The sequence below is a fragment of the Mytilinidion resinicola genome (assembly GCF_010093595.1).
Source record: "Mytilinidion resinicola strain CBS 304.34 unplaced genomic scaffold BDZ99scaffold_18, whole genome shotgun sequence".
NCBI lineage: Eukaryota > Fungi > Ascomycota > Dothideomycetes > Mytilinidiales > Mytilinidiaceae > Mytilinidion > Mytilinidion resinicola.
Window position 1 is genome coordinate 839077 of NW_022985454.1, and position 16008 is coordinate 855084.

At 49.9% G+C, this 16008-nt stretch overlaps 7 protein-coding genes across 7 annotated transcripts; 5 read left to right on the forward strand and 2 right to left on the reverse strand.

The window, feature by feature from the left end:
• Positions 1 to 249: 249 nt before the first annotated feature.
• Positions 250 to 1145, forward strand: BDZ99DRAFT_109907 (uncharacterized protein). Its single transcript, XM_033712397.1, has 2 exons — positions 250 to 799; positions 940 to 1145. The coding sequence occupies exons 1-2, from the start codon at positions 487 to 489 to the stop codon at positions 1026 to 1028; spliced, it is 402 nt and encodes a 133-aa protein (XP_033572664.1). The 5' UTR covers positions 250 to 486; the 3' UTR covers positions 1029 to 1145.
• On the reverse strand, positions 870 to 2369 carry BDZ99DRAFT_109913 (uncharacterized protein). Its single transcript, XM_033712398.1, has 3 exons — positions 2070 to 2369; positions 1684 to 1995; positions 870 to 1630 (listed from the first exon to the last, which is right to left on the reverse strand). The coding sequence occupies exons 1-3, from the start codon at positions 2127 to 2129 to the stop codon at positions 1262 to 1264; spliced, it is 741 nt and encodes a 246-aa protein (XP_033572665.1). The 5' UTR covers positions 2130 to 2369; the 3' UTR covers positions 870 to 1261.
• A 634-nt stretch (positions 2370 to 3003) lies between these two features.
• Positions 3004 to 3648, forward strand: BDZ99DRAFT_109920 (uncharacterized protein). The gene is made up of 4 exons (XM_033712399.1): positions 3004 to 3215; positions 3278 to 3354; positions 3405 to 3562; positions 3618 to 3648. Exons 1-3 carry the CDS (start codon positions 3041 to 3043, stop codon positions 3453 to 3455), a joined length of 303 nt encoding a protein of 100 aa, XP_033572666.1. The 5' UTR covers positions 3004 to 3040; the 3' UTR covers positions 3456 to 3562; positions 3618 to 3648.
• A 4747-nt stretch (positions 3649 to 8395) lies between these two features.
• On the reverse strand, positions 8396 to 8988 carry BDZ99DRAFT_466641 (uncharacterized protein). Its single transcript, XM_033720830.1, has one exon. The coding sequence runs from the start codon at positions 8812 to 8814 to the stop codon at positions 8554 to 8556; it is 261 nt and encodes an 86-aa protein (XP_033572667.1). The 5' UTR covers positions 8815 to 8988; the 3' UTR covers positions 8396 to 8553.
• A 315-nt stretch (positions 8989 to 9303) lies between these two features.
• On the forward strand, positions 9304 to 10551 carry BDZ99DRAFT_450391 (translation initiation factor 3, RNA-binding subunit; the record flags this gene model as incomplete). Its single annotated transcript, XM_033718163.1, has 4 exons — positions 9304 to 9561; positions 9612 to 10224; positions 10275 to 10446; positions 10499 to 10551. The coding sequence occupies exons 1-4, from the start codon at positions 9443 to 9445 to the stop codon at positions 10549 to 10551; spliced, it is 957 nt and encodes a 318-aa protein (XP_033572668.1). The 5' UTR covers positions 9304 to 9442.
• A 422-nt stretch (positions 10552 to 10973) lies between these two features.
• BDZ99DRAFT_466642 (palmitoyltransferas-like protein akr1) lies at positions 10974 to 13729 on the forward strand. Its single transcript, XM_033720831.1, has 6 exons — positions 10974 to 11331; positions 11398 to 12198; positions 12248 to 12320; positions 12367 to 12631; positions 12682 to 12794; positions 12844 to 13729. Exons 1-6 carry the CDS (start codon positions 11092 to 11094, stop codon positions 13494 to 13496), a joined length of 2145 nt encoding a protein of 714 aa, XP_033572669.1. The 5' UTR covers positions 10974 to 11091; the 3' UTR covers positions 13497 to 13729.
• Positions 13690 to 14823, forward strand: BDZ99DRAFT_450398 (uncharacterized protein; the record flags this gene model as incomplete). Its single annotated transcript, XM_033718164.1, has 1 exon — positions 13690 to 14823. Exon 1 carries the CDS (start codon positions 14122 to 14124, stop codon positions 14821 to 14823), a length of 702 nt encoding a protein of 233 aa, XP_033572670.1. The 5' UTR covers positions 13690 to 14121.
• Between the last annotated feature and the right edge of the window lie 1185 nt (positions 14824 to 16008).

Here is a 16008-nt window from a genome sequence, read left to right on the forward strand (position 1 = left end):
TGTGGCGCCCCTTCTGATTACATGCCGTAGGTAACCACTACTTCAGCAGTGTGCAGAAAGTCCAGTGTTATCCGCCCCACGGCCTCTAGGGCGAACGCCCTAGATATACATGCAACCCGATCGGGTCACATTGCGCCTACTGCAAGGCTGAGCTCTGCCTGCATCCCACACGTTCGCCCGCGCTCTCATGTCGGATGCCTTTGCTGCATCCGAAAGGCAAAGGCTCATCACACTGCAGATGCGCATGATCAACTTCACTGGGGACGACCAGTTTCCTGTATTTTGGGACGCCACTATTGGCAACAGTCATAGCAGGGTGGTCGCTTACTCCCGTTATCGATCAGCAAGAATCAGAGGCTTTTCCCAACCAGATAGATATATCAACAACCTAGCAGTGACCCAGCTAATGGACGACGCGAAGGTGGGTTGGGCTGCCAGATAAATCTGCAGGTTTACGGGTGGCCGTAGTTTGGTGAGGGGATAGCTATGCCAGAATGCTCCGGCTATTGGGATTGCCTGGTTTGGGAAACATTGAATGCACCCTTGCCTTTCCAGCCGTGCATCGTAAGCAGGTCGTCCCGTGCTAACAGCCCAGTTCAGCCCAGGCTAACCGAAACGCCGTGTGTTCGTTTTACGGGGACGTCTTCACGTCTTTGCCGCCCTGGTCAGATTCTCAGCACTGTACGGTTCTTGACGTGCAGGATCCTTTTTGACAGCAATACCGAAAAACGCGCCGACAGTCACCACGGACGCAACGGATGTTGGTGCGATTTTGCGGGGTCATGCTCGGGGGTAATTGGTATGCCTTGTCGACTTCCATATCCCATCCCACACTGAGCTCCGGACGAGCTCGTAGACAAACAACTACATATACCCAAACAAGTTGCTGCTAGTGGTCCTGTGCGGTGTACCAAGGCTAATGGCACCGCGCCTTTATAGAGACACCAGAGACCCCGCCGAGCTCTTCCTGCGCTGTCCCTTTTTATCGCGATCCCAACTTTGTCAATCGTGGAACGCTGCTTAATTAGATACGCAAGGAATGCTTGGTGCCAGCACCTCAGATAGCGCTTGTTGGGCCTGGTCGGTGTGGGATAGGCTATGAGAACACTGGCTAGTGCTTGTCAGGTGTCGCCTATTCCAAAAAGGAGCAACATGGTCCTTGAACAAGTAGGAGGTACGCTCGTTTTCATGATATCGTCTTATCGTGCGGCTCAGGAATTGGTTTCTTCGTATGTGGTCGGTTTCCGACTTCAAACCCACCTCAATGAACTCTATTCTTCCTCCCCCTAGCCTTCTCTATCCTCTTCCAAATCCAAGCAGCCATTACTGTACTTCCTAAAAGTACGCCCGTCATAACTATAAACACCCAAACCGATTTCCGTAGCTCTATTGTTCCAGTTCCTTGAAAGATCATCAAATTAGTACTAAAAAATGCTGTTGTGAGATTAATTGGAAGATAGAAAACCGTTATGAGTGTTGCTATCCGCATGATGCTGGATTCTGCTAACGTTTTACTAGCGATTTGGGTTCGTAGCCGACTGTCGGTGGAAGCAGCGGCTGAGAGTGCATCTATGGAGCTCGTGTGCATTTGGATTACATCATTATGGCGGTGGTTTATGATTGCGAGGAGCTAGCATTAATTTAGTATTCGTAAAGAGAACTAGAAATTCAATGGAATCGTACCATGACTTTAGTGTCCTCTAAAGATTGGAGGATCTTTGATGCAGTGCGCATATGATTCCGAAAAATACTCAGTAGTTGTTTAAGCTCCGCAACTACTAGATGTGACAAATTTGAAGCCAAGGGAGACTGGCATGCCTGGTTCGCATAATCTTGTACTAGGTTGCGCAGATCAACAACTGTGCTGATGACATCCATTGTCCCTTCAATTATGGAGATCGCTGCGCGCGTTCTGGCTTGGATTTTGTGAATGTCATGAATATCTTGCAGCTCGACAGAGATTTTACATGAGCCGAGAAATAGGAATTTGTCACTCTAGAATAATACAGATTAGTTACAGGATTCTTCACTAATGATCAGAGGCTAGCAAAATCGCATCTACTACTTACTGTCTCACGACGCTGCTCCTCCAAGGTAATCAAATAGCTTGTCCAGTTCCGCTCAAGCATTTTGAAAAAGTGCACATGAAGGTAGAGCGGATGCTCATGAACTGCTGGTGATAACCGAGCCTGCACTGGAACAACTCTTTCAATATACGATTTGAGTTTCGAGGGCCCCTGAATGATGATCCAGGTTGATGAATGCTTAGCGAACGAATATTGTTGATAAAACGCAGCATGCCGACATGACCAAGGGTCTCTAAGCTCTCGGCCGTGCAACTCGAAGTGTCTGATGTTGTAACATACCTCTAGTTATCAGAAGAAAGTTAGAAGTAATTGTCAAAGGTCCCAGTTGTGTACTGACCATAACCGAGGAGCGAATTCTGGTCTGTGTGCAGACGTATACGACTTGTAACACTCGTCTCAATGGGATCACTGATTCGTTTCCCAAACATAAGGATATAGCTGGAAAATTCCTCAAACACGTCGTAAAATTGGATCAGTCGGTTGAGCATTTCCAACGATATCCTCAGTCGACTCCATGAGGTAGTTTGGGATATGAAACTGCAGCGATCAAATAAGTTTTCTAGAATACTGTAACTTGGTCTGAATACATACAATATAGTGAAGTCATTCAGTGTTGAGACATTCTAATTTTTATTGTTAGGGCTAGTCTGGGTGTAATACCTTTGATAGCTTGATTACTTACCTTCAAAAGTAAGTCTAGCCCCGTGATGTTGTTGACCGACATGCTTGAAATGCCATTAGATATTGATTGGACCTCCACTTCCGTGATACATTGTTGTTCAGTCTTGGGAGTATATTTTAGCCAGTCAATGATTGAATGCACTTCGCTCTCGACAAACAGGTCCTTTGCTCGTAACTGAAGTATTCTGGAAATTTCCATGGCTGTTTGCAAAGGGTGTGTGGGGCAGAATTGTTAAGTCCGAATCAATACGTCTTATATTGGATGTCTCTAGATGGTGTGTTGCAGCACAGCCTTATCTCCTAGATGCAAGCAACTCGCTGATTTGTTTCGCCCCAGTCGCCGAGGCAGCCCCAGATGCAAGACACTCACCGGCCTCTCCCGCGCAGGGGGCCAAGGCAGAATCGTTAAGTCCAAATCAATACGTCTTATACAGATGTCTCTGGATGGTGTGTTGCAGCACAGCCTTACCTCCTAGATGCAAGCAACTCACTGGTTTGTTTCGCCCCAGTCGCCGAGGCAGCCTCAGATGCAAGACACTCACCGGCCTCTCCCGCGCAGGCGGCCAAGGCAGAATCGTTCTGCAAGGTGAGCCCTACTGCCTAGACATACAATGTTGGATAATAATAAATACTAAGCACTCTGTTCGCTATTCCCGCTCATCGATTCTTATCCGCGAAGTACTCTAGCCTCAACCAGCAGCATGAACGAGGAAACTACCATATCACTGCGCTATCTCCTGGAAGCTAGGTTGATAGAGCTTCTTGATAGCAATTTTGCAGACTGGCGCATGAGTGTAATATCTACCCGTTTTGGACAAATCAATCAGCATTGCTAATACTTCCGACCAGAAGACGGATACCGAAGTCAGAATTTTCGCAGAGAGGAAATTAACAGATGTGTGACGACCTGATCTGAAAGAGATTGGCAATCACTAACGTAAATGGAGGCCGAAATCCGTAGCGTTATCTTCAACCGGGATTGAGAGTGTCAAGGCTGTGCCGTTTGGGCTGGATCTTGAGTGGCAATTTCTGGAATTGGGCTTGATGTTAGGTTGCGGACTGCCTCGCTTAGGCTAAGATCAGGTTGCGGGCTGTGTCTACATGGGTCGGGGTGCCGAGGCGCATGCACGATAACGTATCAAGATACAATTGGACAGCTGTTACTTGAGGCCGAATTTCGAATTCCGTTAAGCTTACTTTTCGTGATCTTCTGCGTTGTCCCCCCGCATCCCATCAGCGGCCATGGGTGCTGCTACAGCCTCCCTCCGGGATGGGCTCGAGCACCGAAGAAAATGGTCTTTGGATCATATATTCTTCTTTAGCAAGGCCGATATCGACTCGCTGTTTACCCGAGAGGCTATTTCCGCCGCCTTAGCAGATTCTGTCTCTGACGAAGTTGAAAATGACGACATCAGCTCAACTATTTTCGATAAAGGGCGAAAAACGTTTGCGATTCTCTTGTGGAACTACAAAGTAGAGTTCATTACCAGCTTCATTGAGCATGGAGCTCTCGACGATGATCTGCCTCTGGATGAAACCCGCGCTAGGGGCATTGTGCTTGCATTTGGGAGATCGTTCGCGCTGGATTGGCAATGGCACTTTATTCCGTTCATCCTCAAGCACGACATGCGGCTCCATCATCGTGTTCTTCGCCGGGAGTGGATCCTTCCCTTCGTGCACCAGGAGAAAATAGGCGAAGGGGCATTCGGAGAAGTGTTCCTGACCGCTGTGGATTCATCCCAACAAACGCTTACAGATCCAGCGGCCATGCAAGCTGCAGAAGATGGCACATTTATTCCAGATCTACAAGTTGTCCAAATGGAGATTGGCGAGGATCAAATTCCCCATTCTGTCGTTAGAATCGTCCGAAAGCAATTCGTCCTGCGTAACGGCCACACCGAGGAATCTAGAGACCGGATGGTTGAAAACGAAAGGGCCTGTTTGAATGCTCTGGGCCGTTTGAAACACCAAAACATAATCCAGATGCTGGGCTGTTACGCCTATCGAGATGAGCGAAGTATCCTATTCCCTCACATTGAAATGGACCTGGAAGAGTTCTTACAATTGCCCCATCGCTTCGGAGATTTCATCCACGACTATACCTTTTTCTATGCGCTTCAAGGGCTTGCTTCTGCCTTAGCCTGCGTACATAATCTCAAACTCACCATCAATGGCATTGAACTCGAGCGAATTGGATACCATCATGATTTCCGCCCCAAAAACGTCCTTGTAAATACTAGGACTTTCTTGCTTGCTGATTTTGGCTTATCAAAAATCAAGCCTGTGGAAGATGGCTCTAGGACAATATGGAAGGCTGGTCCTCCAAATTACCTTGCACCCGAGTGTACAGATATGGGATCCTGTCCTCAAGAAGTTGGACGCGCCATAGACATGTGGGCTTTCGGTTGTATGGTCGCAGAGATTGTCACGTACATGAAAGATGGCCCTGATGGCATTGCTCGATTCAGGCAAAACCGAACATCCCAAAACCCTAATCCGCGTATTGAAGATCAATGCTTTCACAATGGACATGAACTGAAACCGGCCGTTCGCGATTGGTTTCGCACCTTACTAGGCAAACCGTTTTCGACTTATGCAGCAAATTTGGTTGACCTCTCAAAGTCCATGCTTGTAGTCGAGGTAGACAAGAGATTGAAGTGCCCAGAACTGTGCAAGCGGCTTAACTTCCTATGCGCCAAGTCAGACTTTACGCTCGTTCTCGAAGCCCTGAATCGCTTAATCGAGCAGATGGAAGCGACCCCCGAGCCTCCTGAGGGTCCACCGATTATGGAACTGCGGCTTGAACGCGAGCTACTCCAAGCTTGGGCAGCCGCTTTTGGATTGACTGGACATGCGACGTGGCTATCAGGTTTTGATAAAGCCGAAATTGGGGAGAAGCACGTCGAAAGCTTGCGATTGGTTTTCCGTAAGATGTTAAACCGAGTACACCTGGAACTCAACAAGTACAACTCAGATCCAGATCATACAGACGCAAGGGAGCTGATTGCACTAGATATTCCAGTACTTGAAGTGATTCGAGGACTTGTTCAAGACCTCCGTAAGCTGCTTGAGACAGGCAAGGTTGAGGTTAACTTGAAGGATTCTGATGGACGGACGCCGCTATCGTGGGCGGCACAGAATGGGCAAGAGCCTGTTGTCAAGCAACTGCTCAAGGCAGGCAAGATCGACGTTAACTTGAAGGATTCTAATAGCGGACGGACACCGCTATTGTGGGCGGCAGGGAAAGGGCATGAGGCCATAGTTAAGCTATTACTTGAGACGGGTAAGGTTGAGGTCAACTTGAAGGATTCTGATGGACAGACGCCGCTATGGTGGGCGGCAGCGAACGGGCACGAGGCTGTAGTTAAGCTGCTGCTTAAGATGGGCAAGGTCGAGGATTCTGATAAATCGCCGCTATGGTGCGCCTTAGGGAACGGGCACGAAGCTACAGTTAAGCTGCTGCTCGAGATGGGCAAGATCGACGTTAACTTGAAAGATTCTTGTGGACGGACGCCGCTATTATTGGCGGCAGGGAAAGGGCAAAAGGCTATAGTTAAGCTACTACTTGAGACGGGTAAGGTTGAGGTCAACTTGAAGGATTCTGATGGACAGACGCCGCTATGGTGGGCGGCAGCGAACGGGCACAAGGCTGTAGTTAAGCTACTGCTTACGATGGACAAGGTCGACTTAAAGGATTCTGATAAATCGCCGCTATGGTGCGCGGCAGGGAACAGGCACGAGGCTATAGTCAAGCTGCTGCTCGAGACGGGCAAGGTTGACGTTAACTTGAAGGACTCTGATGGACGGACACTGCTATTATTGGCGGCAGGGAAAGGGCATAAGGCTATAGTTAACCTGTTGCTTGAGACTGGCAAGGCTGAGGTTAACTTGAAGGATTCTAATGGACGGACGCCGCTATGGTGGGCGGAAGCGCACGGGCACGAGGCCGTAGTTAAGCTGCTGAAGTTGCACCATAATGTCTCTTAGCAGTTTACTTAGCCTCCTCCCCACCTACCACCTACTACTATCCTGTTATTATAGACTCCTTAGGTGGTATGTCCTGCATCTAAAGTGGCAATATATTGTGGTTAATGGCGTAAAAGGCGGACAAGCTGGCAGGGAGGACGGCCGATCCGCACTGGCCACATCCTTATGAGCCGGCTTAAGGACTAAACCGTTTAAAAAGAGGATCATATTCCACGCACACCCCCTCCCCCTGTCAGTTCACCACCTTCTGATTGGCTCGGAGCACTGCTCCGGAGCCTCTAATTCGCTCGCTTAACTTGCTCACTAATTCCGAATGCTCTCTCCAAATGCGACAGCCAGCACAGCTGTATATGAGCTTGTACGCGAGGCTATACGTGAGGCTAGACGAATCGGCATGGCTATATATCCTCTCCGTTTTGCAGCTTATCCTTTCCAATTTGTGCAGCTGTATATATAGCCGTACGTGAGCTTATACGTGAGGCTATACATAAGGCTATACAAATCGGCATAGCTATATAGCCTCTCCGTTTTACAGTGCATTCTTTCCGATTCGTGCAGCCGTATATACAGCTATACGTGAGCTGTACGTGAGCTTGTACGTGAGCTCGTACGTGAGCTCGTACGTAAGGCTACACAAATTGGACAGGATGCGCTGTAAAATGGAGAGGCTATATAGTTATGCCGATTTGTATAGCCTCACTTACGAGCTCACGTACGCCTAAGTGGATGAGAAAGGCTACACGTGCGGATGCACGTGAGAATAGAGCTCCGGACGAAGCTCCGAACCGCTCCAGCCAATCAAAAGATCGGACGAGAGGGAGGGTGTGCGTGGAGTGAAAAGGGGTGTGCGTAGAGTGATTAGGGGGTGTGCGTTTATCCCTCCCCATAATGTTGAAGTTAATATCATTAATAATAATAGTACAGTAACCATTATAACCCTCTTGTAATCCTACAACAGACTTGACAGTATTTCTGATGTCCCTGAAGCGGCGAAAAGCAGAGAGATATCCCGATGAATATTATCGACACCTTCATTAGTCTTCATAAGAAATACCTCAATCAAAAGCGCGCCAGAGTAAAAGCACAAGACTTTGGCTGCCGCTTGTATTTGTGTTTAGCATTTTAGCTTTAGAATTCTATGCAACTGGTTACAATATCTGAATGCAATAGTGTATATTTCATTTACGTCAATCCATAAGTGCGGATCCAGCCTAATAGTGCGTGAAGCCATAGCGATCTGGATACATTTTTACTAGACCACCACAGTACGATTAATTTTTGCTCTAGAGTGTAGTCCGGTTTTCTCCTTAAATCCTCCTTTCCCTCCTTACACCTGTCGTACTGTCATTTGCGGAAGAATACTAGATAGGGTTATACTACCAACTAGATTAGCGGCGCGACTAGAAGATTAATAAAGAAGAAGAGAAAGGCGATATAGAGAGTGTTTTCGCTTATAATAAAGAGCTGCTATATAAAGATCTTATATAACAAGAATACTAAGACCTAGGATAACTTTATGCTGATGTTTGTGACAGTCTCCACAATATCTCTCTTAATTAGTCCACAGTCCTGTTGATATGCCGACGAGAATTGATTCCATTTAGGTCGAACGGTCTCTACACATGCTTCTAGTCCGTTCGTGCCGTCAGTACTAACTGCCTGCAGGTAGACAAAATGCTTGAGAGCCTCCGCGTCATCGATTGTAGTACTAGGGCGCACCTCTTCGACAAAGCTACCCAAGTAATTAGTTCATAGAGATTGCCATACTCGAAATCGTGTGTTTACAGGTTTCATTCGTCTAGCTTCTGTCGATAGGGCTTAAGTGTTGCATCATCGAGTTTTCCGAGGATTTAGTTTCCATTAACGGAGGAAGGCAATTCAGAGCCCCTTTTCTCATTCGCTCGCTTGATGAATTTTTCTCTGGCTTTGGCATCATGGGCAGAAGCAGAAAGAGTCGCAAATGGACGAGTGGAGCTAGAGCCAAAGAGGCATATAGATAGGGAAATGAGAGATTAAGGAGAGGAGGCGAGGCGATGACAGCCTCGACGGCGTTTGGCATTCAGTTGGCATCATCGCATGAATGGTGTGGTTCTAGGTCATTCCATGAGATGGCCCGTCTCTCGGCCACCGCTGTCACTTTCACAAGGTGGCCTAGTTTTGGGCTCATTGCTAGCTTACCCCTAGAACGTTTCGCGTATAGTTGACCACGAAATCTAGCACAGATAGCTCCGCCTGCACTATAATTAGACTGGCTAACGGAGTCTGGAGAGAAAGGTGAGTTGAAGGTGAGCATCCTAAGCTGTGGCGGTGCGACCGGAGAAGAGGGCGAGCCGAAGCTGAGCTGGGCGTAATTCTGCTTATAAATAATAGATACAGCGCTAACTCAACGAAGAAGTAGGTGAAGATAAGTTGATCGGAGGTATATGCGTAGAAGCATAGATGTATCCGCCTCACGGACTAATTCGCACGCCCTAGAGTCCATGGGGCGGATAGATCCTTCGTGGAGAGCGCAGCCGACGGAACGCTCGTCATTTCAAGTAGAGCGCAACACTCGTGTGAGGTTTTTGATGGATGAAAGTACGTATAGCTGGTGTTTTGGGGAAAATATGAGACAGTGGGTGGCTGACAATTCGCCTGCTATCACGTGACGGCCGAGTCAGAGCGGGCCACTGAATTTCTGCCCCACGATGCCGCCACCTGAACTTCTCTCACTCTCCAGCAACGATTCATATACAAGCACAACAACACGCAGAATACATCCACAACTACACATTAAAAACTCGCTGAAAATGTCTCGAGCCGTAGGGCGAGTGCCGCACCCTTTGAAACTGCACTGCAGTCGCTGACCATACAAAGACGCACCACCGACTGGGCTGAGGAAGAGGACGAAGATTCGCCCCAGGCCCAGCTCCCACCGCCCCAGACCATCAAGAACAAGGACGGCACCGAGACCACCATCACATACACGATCCGCGAAGATGGCAAGAAGATCAAGACGACCCGTCGCATCAAGAAGACGATCGTGAAGCGCGTTGTCAACCCCCGCGAAGCCGAGCGAAAAGAATGGGCCAAGTTCGGACAGGAGAAGAGCAAGGCGATCGGGCCACAGAGCGATACCACCAGCGTCGGAGAAAACATCGTGTTCAGGCCGATGGCGAACTGGAAGGCGTCGGCGGAGGACAAGAGCGAGAACGAGAAGAAGAAAAACAACCTGAAGGATGCCAAGATCAAGTGCCGTATCTGTAGCGGAGACCATTGGACGACCAAATGTCCCTTCAAGGACACCATGGCTCCTGAGGGCGACAACGCCGGCGCCGAGGTGCCTGGTGACGGACCAGACGAACAGGGTGGATTGGGACAGGGCGGATCGAGCTACGTGCCTCCTCATCTTCGTGGCCGCGGTGGCGCTGGTGAGAAGATGGGTGGGAAATACGAGCGGGATGACCTGGCTACTCTTCGTGTCACAAACGTATGTATACACATGACCCTGAGCGAGGTGCATTTGCTAACGATTCTCAGGTCAGCGAAATCGCCGAAGAACAGGACCTTCGAGACATGTTTTCACGATTCGGCCATGTCACCAGAGTCTTCTTGGCAAAGGACCGGGAAACGGGACGAGCAAAGGGCTTTGCCTTCGTCAGCTACGCGGATCGGACCGATGCTGCCAAGGCGTGCGAAAAGATGGATGGCTGTAAGAGCTTTCTGTTCTACTTATATCAGCGAACATTGCTAACCTATTTCAGTTGGTTTCGGCCATTTGATCCTCAGAGTCGAGTTCGCGAAGAAGGCCACTTAGACGAGCTGGATAATAAAGATGAGAAGATGCATGGATTGGCATTAGTCAGGCGTTCAATAGGGCGTACCCGGGTAGATTCACAACGGGAGAATGATCAGATGTAGCGTGTGTTGGAGCACGTCTCCAAAAAGCCTAGAAGCAATGATGAATCAATCCTTCGTTAAACAAATACATATCTGTACATTATTCTTTGAGATGATGAAACCGCACGAACGCCAACAAATAACCGCGTAGTAATGACTTGACTAATTCTTCCATAACTAGCACACCATGATATTTGATAGAGCTGACCTTGGAACACTGAAACTCGGTATCGTGGTTGCTTTTGCCTGGCGGCACTTGCCGGAAGCACGCGCGGATAGCAAGCACAGCCACACCTCGAGATCGCTGACAAGCAGTTAGTATCTCAACTCCAGCTCCACTCTCGATTCTTCGAACTCCCCCCTTTCTGCCAGACAAGGCTCACTCATGATGATTCGCGACATATGACCTAGCCCCGACTCCGCAAACGACAGCTCGAGCAGGAGACCCATTGCTGCCATGTCCTCTTCCCCGACCTCCGCATCTGCACGCGCCGAGCAGACTTCAAATGGCAAGCCGGTTGGAGGGGAGCAACATGTTGAACTGGAAATACTGAGTTCAGGAAAGCCCAGTATGCCTATCGAGGAAGACATAATGCAGCTGGCACGGCTGGGTGAAATTGGGGCGATCCAGAAATTATTCGACAGCGGGAAGTTTGATGCCAACTATGCTGATGAGCAAGGTATTACGCTGCTACACGTACGTACATGATCTGCATCTTCTTAGACACTCCAAAGAATATCTGATGACGTCTGGTACGTTCAGTGGGCTGCTATCAATAACCACTACGCTCTATGTCACTTCCTCATCCAAAACGGCGCGAACGTGAATGCGAAAGGTGGCGATGCTATGGCTACAGCAGTGTTGTGGGCTGCGAAGAGATGCCATTACTACGTGGTTCACCTTCTTCTACAACATGGTGCCGACCCTCTCCTCACCGATGACCAAGGCTTCAACCTCCTACACTCTGCGACCCTCGATGGCAACGTCTTCCAGCTTGTCCTACTTCTCCATCAAGATATTCCTGTGGATATCCCTGACGCACAGGCGCATACCTCGTTGATGTGGGCGGCGTACAAAGGCTTCCCTTCCTGTGTAGACTTGTTTCTACGCTGGGGCGCGAACGTGTACGCAAAGGACGACCAAGGATTCACCGCATTACACTGGGCACTTGTGAAGGGATCGCAAGGATCTATGCAAAAGTTGATCGAATACGGATCGGACAGATTTGCAAAGAACAACGACGGAAAGACACCGGCCACGACGGCCTCGGAAATGAACACACAGCGGCAGTGGTATCGAGCGCTGTCAGAATGCGGATACAATAAGGATGGGACTACTAAGGAATTTCCGCTCTCCTTCATGGTCAAGGATGTCAAGACCTTCCTCAACCGGGCCACGTTCTTATTACCGTTCCCCATGATCCTCGGTAGCATGTATGCCCTGAGCCACATGGTTATATACTTTGCCGTTCCTACTGCTCTAGCCATCGTCTTCGGGCTGCAATGGATAGGACAGTACTCCCTTCGGTGGGCGCCGTCAAACATGAAGAACATCGGACATACGGTTTGTTTCACGTCCTTCAGTTGAAGACTCTGCGCTAACACCTGAAAAGCCATTCATGGCAGGCATTTTTACAGCCTCAATGTTCTGGGTTGGTGTTCGTTGGTTAACCACACTCCTACCTTGTAAGCAAATCCAAAAGGATTCTCGATACCGTGCTGATTGCTACAGGGACTTTCATAACCAACCCGTTTTTGAATGTATTCTTCGTCACCTTCTATGGACTCTCGGGATACTTCTACTTCATGAGCATGAACGAAGATCCCGGCTTTGTGCCAAAGTCAGGAAGTCGCAGTGGGCAAAAAGCTGTCATTGACGAGCTCGTGGAATTGCGCCAATTTGACGAGCATCATTTCTGCGTCAATTGCATGGTTCGCAAACCTCTCCGGAGTCGGCATTGCAAGAGATGCAATCGATGTGTCGCGAAGTCAGATCAGTATGTCCATAGTCCCTTTGAGACACTTAGGCATCTGCTAACAATAGTAGCCATTGCCCGTGGGTGAACAACTGCGTTGCGAATAACAACCATCGCCATTTCTTTCTTTACGTTCTCACCCTAGAAATTGGCCTCATCTTCCTAATGCAGCTGGTCTTGGCCTGTAAGTAGCAGCATCGTGTCTTTTCTCTGACTTTACTAACACCCCCAAGACCTCTCCATCATTCCAACGCCAAAGGATGTTACCTGCAACGTCCTATCCGACGACCTATGTAAAATCCTACACAAAGATCCCTATACCATCGACCTCTCTCTCTGGTGCGCAGCCCAATCGATATGGGTAACGATGCTTGTTGTCGTCCAACTCCTACAGATCGCCCGCGCCTTGACGACCTTCGAAAGCATGCGCGGCCATCTTAATAGCCACACCCCCGGCGAAGCCCTCACCTCCTTTGTCACCACAGGCACCACTTCCCAAGAGGTCACCGGCGCCTCCAATGGCTTCGGTTCTGGCCAGGACATCGGCGACGTGCCTCGTCGGCCTCACCAGCACCACTCCGTCTGGAACCAATGGAAACGACTTCTTGGCCTCGACACATTCTTCGCCACCGCCTTCCGCGGCTCGCAGGCCAACCAGGCCCGCTCACGCGGGAACCCCTTTTCCCATGGCATCATCAGGAACTGCAAGGACTTTTTTTGCGACGGGTCGCCAATTTTCGGGTTTAAGGAGAATGGGTCAGCCAGGCTGGGAGGTGAGAGGGTCGATTACACGAGGCTGTATGAGCCGCCACCGCGAATGACGATGCGTAGGTCGGAAGGCAATAGAGCAGCTTATGCGGCGGTGGATACGGATGACACCGTTTGAGCCTCATGATGCATGTATATCCTTAGCGTTATTGTTTCATTTGGGCACCGGATAAGGGTTTAGCAGGCGGGACGATGGTGTGTTGCTTGGGATGCATCAAACGACCTGGGCGATCACTCGACTGTTAGCATAGCGAAAGAAACGTAATCTTTACACCTCAAGATTTTGGACTGATGTTTGGTGCTGAGCTTCTGGAAAAGTGCTTTATATTCGTAATAAATACAAGTAAGAAGAGCCGAGGCTAGTGCAGCTAACATCAATCTTCTCCACTATTGCAACTTTCTACAGCCGACTCTACAGCTTTCTGCAACGGTGGAAGTTAAAGGTTCCAAAGAAGAAGCTGAGCTTGTAACAAAAAAAACTGTCGTTCACACTTCCACGTTCTCTGTATCCGACAAAACTCACACCCACACGTCTGAAAACCCCCCCAAATCCTCAAGACGCCAGAGCTATATATCAATACCTCAGCCAACCTCCTCCCAAACTTGGAAAAGCGGGAAAAAAGAAAAGAAAAAAGAAAAAGAAGAAGCCCTCTCCTCGAGCAAACCACAACGTCAGCCGCTCTTCAACTTCTCTATTCCACTCAACTCAATCCGACCAAAATCCATTCATCTCATCCCCCAAAATGCCAGCCCCAGACTCTGCACCACCGCCAACCCTCTACTTCGGCTACGGCAGCAACCTCTGGCTGCACCAAATGCGCCTGCGCTGCCCGACCTCGCGCTACCTCGGCGTCGCGCGCCTGCCGGGCTGGCGCTGGCTCATCAACAGCCGCGGGTACGCGAACGTCGTCGAGAGCTCCACCTCCACCTCCACCTCCACCTCCTCAAGCCCCACCGTTCCCGCCGCAGCCTCGTCGGCCCCATCCGCGCAACCGCAACAGCACGCCGACAACGAGGTCTACGGCCTCGCGTACGCGCTGCTCCCCGCGGACGAGGCGCGGCTGGATGTCAACGAGGGCGTGCCCGAGGCGTACACGAAGGAGTACCTGGAGGTGGAGTTCTGGGCGCGTCCTGACGGCTCGAGCGATACGCCGGGGTGGACGGATGTGGGGGGGACGCCGGAGAGGAGGAGCGTGTTGGTGTATGTGGACCGGAAGCGGCGCGAGGAGGCGAAGCCGAAAGCGGAGTATGTGCATAGGATGAATAGGGGGATTGCGGATGCGTTGGCGATGGGGGTGCCGGGGGGGTATGTGGAGGGGGTTATGAGGAGGTTTATTCCGGAGGAGAAGGAGGGGGAGGGGGAGGTGGAGGAGAAGGGAAAGGTCGAGGAGAAGGCGTTGAAGCAGGCGGTTAACTTTATAGATGAGAATACGTCGGGGGTTTAGGGGTGGGATGTCTCTAGCTACTATGGCGTTGTTAGAGGGGAAGAGCGATGGGGAAGTAGAAAGGGGGGGAGATGCTCTAAGGAGCCGCATTGGGATATATTTAGGGGAGATATCGCGATACAGCGATAGGGATATCTATATCAAATTCATCACCATACCTGACCTGACCTTATTGCTGTCCACATCAATGATATATCACCCAAGCCTCTCGTCGAATCTAGTCCAGCCCTCCTACCCCGAGCCATCTCTACCCACCGACTTTGTACCAACTCTCAAATGGCCCTCCTGCGGCGGCGAGCTCAGCGCAGGTGGTAGATGATATCTCGTCTGTCCACTGGACGCCGTCCTGAATACACCCCGTCAAAACTGGTCTTGGATCTGGCAATGCGCTCACATAAACCTGTGCCCCGCCCGCGAGCTTCTACTTCCCGCACTATGCTGTCGGGGGACTGTACCCTGAGACTGGGGTAGTCGAGGTGTTCTGGGCTATGAGGAGTTGTATCCCTGAGCGGGGCTGGGTTGGTCAGACTATTTCTGGGTTTGCTGTATAGGTTGGTTGGGTCGGTTAGTGGAGGGGTAGGACATTAACAATTATTGAGGAAGAAGATCTAGATTGGGAGGCAGACGATGGCGATGTTGGCGAGGAGGCTGATGACTATACTGGCGGGTTGAGAGAGCGGGAAGATGGAACATAGCTCTTATGAACTTTGGAATGGATGACTGGTAGGTTATGTCGGAGTGACAGTGAGAGATTAAGTACAGTACTAGGCCATAGGTTTGGGCACACGAATATACGGTTGCTCTGGCTTCGCTCTTGCTCTCTCGATACCACTGTCAGGAGTGCCCCGGGTGAAATGTCTTTCATTGGTCAAAATGTAGTCTGATTTACACTGTGTTGACCTTTGCATCGTACTTGGAGTCGACAAAGCCTGTTGGGGGTCCTCAGCCAGTTGCAAGGAGTGCCTAAACTTATGTCTTGGTACTGCACATATGAATGGTCTGGTTTATTATTGGCCTTTACGGTGCTAATGCGTGCATCGACGTAGGAATCGACTGAGTTTAAATCGCTTTTTGCATGCCAACGTAATGTGCTGGTCGTCGAGATACATAGAACAGCAAAATCTCCACCAGGAAGCCAGTGCGAGTGGTAGTGGGAGGCCTCGATACCCTTGTAGCAGTTCGCTG

What these genes read in the sequence shown, in the direction of transcription:
- BDZ99DRAFT_109907 (XM_033712397.1), top strand. Translation starts at nt 487, where the DNA reads ATGCCAGAATGCTCCGGCTATTGGGATTGCCTGGTTTGGGAAACATTG. An exon ending in GTCATGCTCGGGGGTAATTG is followed by an intron (nt 800 to 939) that starts GTATGCCTTGTC and finishes GCGCCTTTATAG; the next exon opens with AGACACCAGAGACCCCGCCG.
- BDZ99DRAFT_109913 (XM_033712398.1), bottom strand. Translation starts at nt 2,129, where the DNA reads ATGCTTGAGCGGAACTGGACAAGCTATTTGATTACCTTGGAGGAGCAG. An exon ending in AGGAGCAGCGTCGTGAGACA is followed by an intron (nt 1,996 to 2,069) that starts GTAAGTAGTAGA and finishes GTATTATTCTAG; the next exon opens with AGTGACAAATTCCTATTTCT. An exon ending in TAGAGGACACTAAAGTCATG is followed by an intron (nt 1,631 to 1,683) that starts GTACGATTCCAT and finishes AATTAATGCTAG; the next exon opens with CTCCTCGCAATCATAAACCA.
- BDZ99DRAFT_109920 (XM_033712399.1), top strand. Translation starts at nt 3,041, where the DNA reads ATGGTGTGTTGCAGCACAGCCTTATCTCCTAGATGCAAGCAACTCGCT. An exon ending in TATACAGATGTCTCTGGATG is followed by an intron (nt 3,216 to 3,277) that starts GTGTGTTGCAGC and finishes GTTTCGCCCCAG; the next exon opens with TCGCCGAGGCAGCCTCAGAT. An exon ending in AGGCAGAATCGTTCTGCAAG is followed by an intron (nt 3,355 to 3,404) that starts GTGAGCCCTACT and finishes ATAAATACTAAG; the next exon opens with CACTCTGTTCGCTATTCCCG.
- BDZ99DRAFT_466641 (XM_033720830.1), bottom strand. Translation starts at nt 8,814, where the DNA reads ATGCCAAACGCCGTCGAGGCTGTCATCGCCTCGCCTCCTCTCCTTAAT.
- BDZ99DRAFT_466642 (XM_033720831.1), top strand. Translation starts at nt 11,092, where the DNA reads ATGTCCTCTTCCCCGACCTCCGCATCTGCACGCGCCGAGCAGACTTCA. An exon ending in TGAAGAACATCGGACATACG is followed by an intron (nt 12,199 to 12,247) that starts GTTTGTTTCACG and finishes ACACCTGAAAAG; the next exon opens with CCATTCATGGCAGGCATTTT. An exon ending in TGTGTCGCGAAGTCAGATCA is followed by an intron (nt 12,632 to 12,681) that starts GTATGTCCATAG and finishes TAACAATAGTAG; the next exon opens with CCATTGCCCGTGGGTGAACA.